This window comes from Penaeus monodon, chromosome 21 (genome assembly GCF_015228065.2).
Source record: "Penaeus monodon isolate SGIC_2016 chromosome 21, NSTDA_Pmon_1, whole genome shotgun sequence".
Lineage (NCBI taxonomy): Eukaryota > Metazoa > Arthropoda > Malacostraca > Decapoda > Penaeidae > Penaeus > Penaeus monodon.
The window spans coordinates 27,622,188-27,623,430 of record NC_051406.1 but is presented as its reverse complement, the minus strand read 5'-3'; the positions used below and the strand labels follow the sequence as shown (position 1 = coordinate 27,623,430).

Sequence of the window (1,243 nt, the reverse complement as noted above, 5' to 3'; positions counted from 1 at the left end):
ACATGTTCCTGTCTTCAGCATTTTGTTTTGTAGGTAAAGTTCAAACACCTTGTGAGTTCCGTGCTCGGTATCATACAACATATAGGTCATGGAATATACCGTCATAAGGTAGATTACGCGACTGTTTGGAAATGTAGTTTTACCCATTGGCAAACCAGTATAAGGCTCGATCTTCCATAGCATGCTTAAGATAAGTAATAATCACCTTCAACGTGTTATCAGGGAGAACACTGATGGAAAGGCTGTATGCCGAGCCTTCCAAGGGTGCGGATCCTGTCACCAGCTTTTGGTTACGGAGTCCTAAAGAGAAGCTCGTGTCGCAGATGTTGAAGGTAGGACCGTAGGGCAGCACGGAGAAGAGCGTCAGGGCCTCTCTTATTCCCTCGCTTCCTTCGTAGAGAGGAATGTCGACCTTCTTGCCCTTGACCACCCACGTGGGCGTTTGGGGCGAGCACTGGCGAGTGAGGTGCTTGCCTATGATGGAGACATCCTGTGGATGGCATGAAAGGGGAATGTCGAATGGCGCCCACGAGTGGTTCTGCCTGTCCTTGAGGGTTAATTTGTCCTTCAAGGAGAGGGTGAACCTTTCCCAGCCCGTGATACCATGCGCGAGAGGAGTGCTAGCAACCTCTGTTGTTTGATTTCCCATCTGCTTCTTGGTCCAAGTTATGTTGTCTGAACTGATGTGGATGAGATCACTTCTCTTGTGGCACTGCACCAGCACCTTCAGTTCTATCTGACTGCGAGGGAAGACGGCCAAGAAGTCCAAAGAGTCAAACAAGAATTTGTTTTCCTCTATGCGTTCTCGTACTCTGCATCCTGCAAAGTACAAAACGCGTTCACAAGACTACACTATACTCACAGATCTTACGAGCAGGGCAGCATACTTGACAGGAGGACAGTCACCTTCTTGAATCTCGAAGGACGAGGCGACGCACAGAGCAAGGAAGCCTATCGCCATGGCAGGACCTACAAAGAGTCCCATCCTGGATTCAGAAACTAGATGATCCTTGAAAGTAAAGTAACCTTCACAGATTCTGAGGAAGTTAGCAAGTGTCATCTCAAGGAACGGATCCCGAGACTCAGTGGGTTGTCCCTACTACAGCAGCCAATAGGAACACATTTCTCACTGATATCCCTCTCGATCTCGTAACATTCTCTCCAGTCAGATTCGGTTTTCTTTAGCGCCTCTGTGTCTGACGTAAAACAGATACCATGTCGTTGTCAGATACTGTTGTCTCCC

General features: G+C 48.3%; 1 protein-coding gene across 1 annotated transcript in view; it reads right to left on the bottom strand.

Annotated features, from left to right (window-relative positions):
* LOC119586406 overlaps nucleotides 1–1,034 on the bottom strand; it is a 3,594-nt gene extending 2,560 nt beyond the window's left edge. Inside the window, exons 1-2 of the mRNA XM_037935128.1 lie at nucleotides 907–1,034; nucleotides 206–819 (exon numbers count right to left, since the gene is read on the bottom strand). Of these exons, the coding sequence (XP_037791056.1) occupies nucleotides 206–819; nucleotides 907–985 (693 nt within the window). The 5' untranslated portion in view covers nucleotides 986–1,034. The remainder of the gene's footprint in view (nucleotides 1–205; nucleotides 820–906) is intronic.
* Between the last annotated feature and the right edge of the window lie 209 nt (nucleotides 1,035–1,243).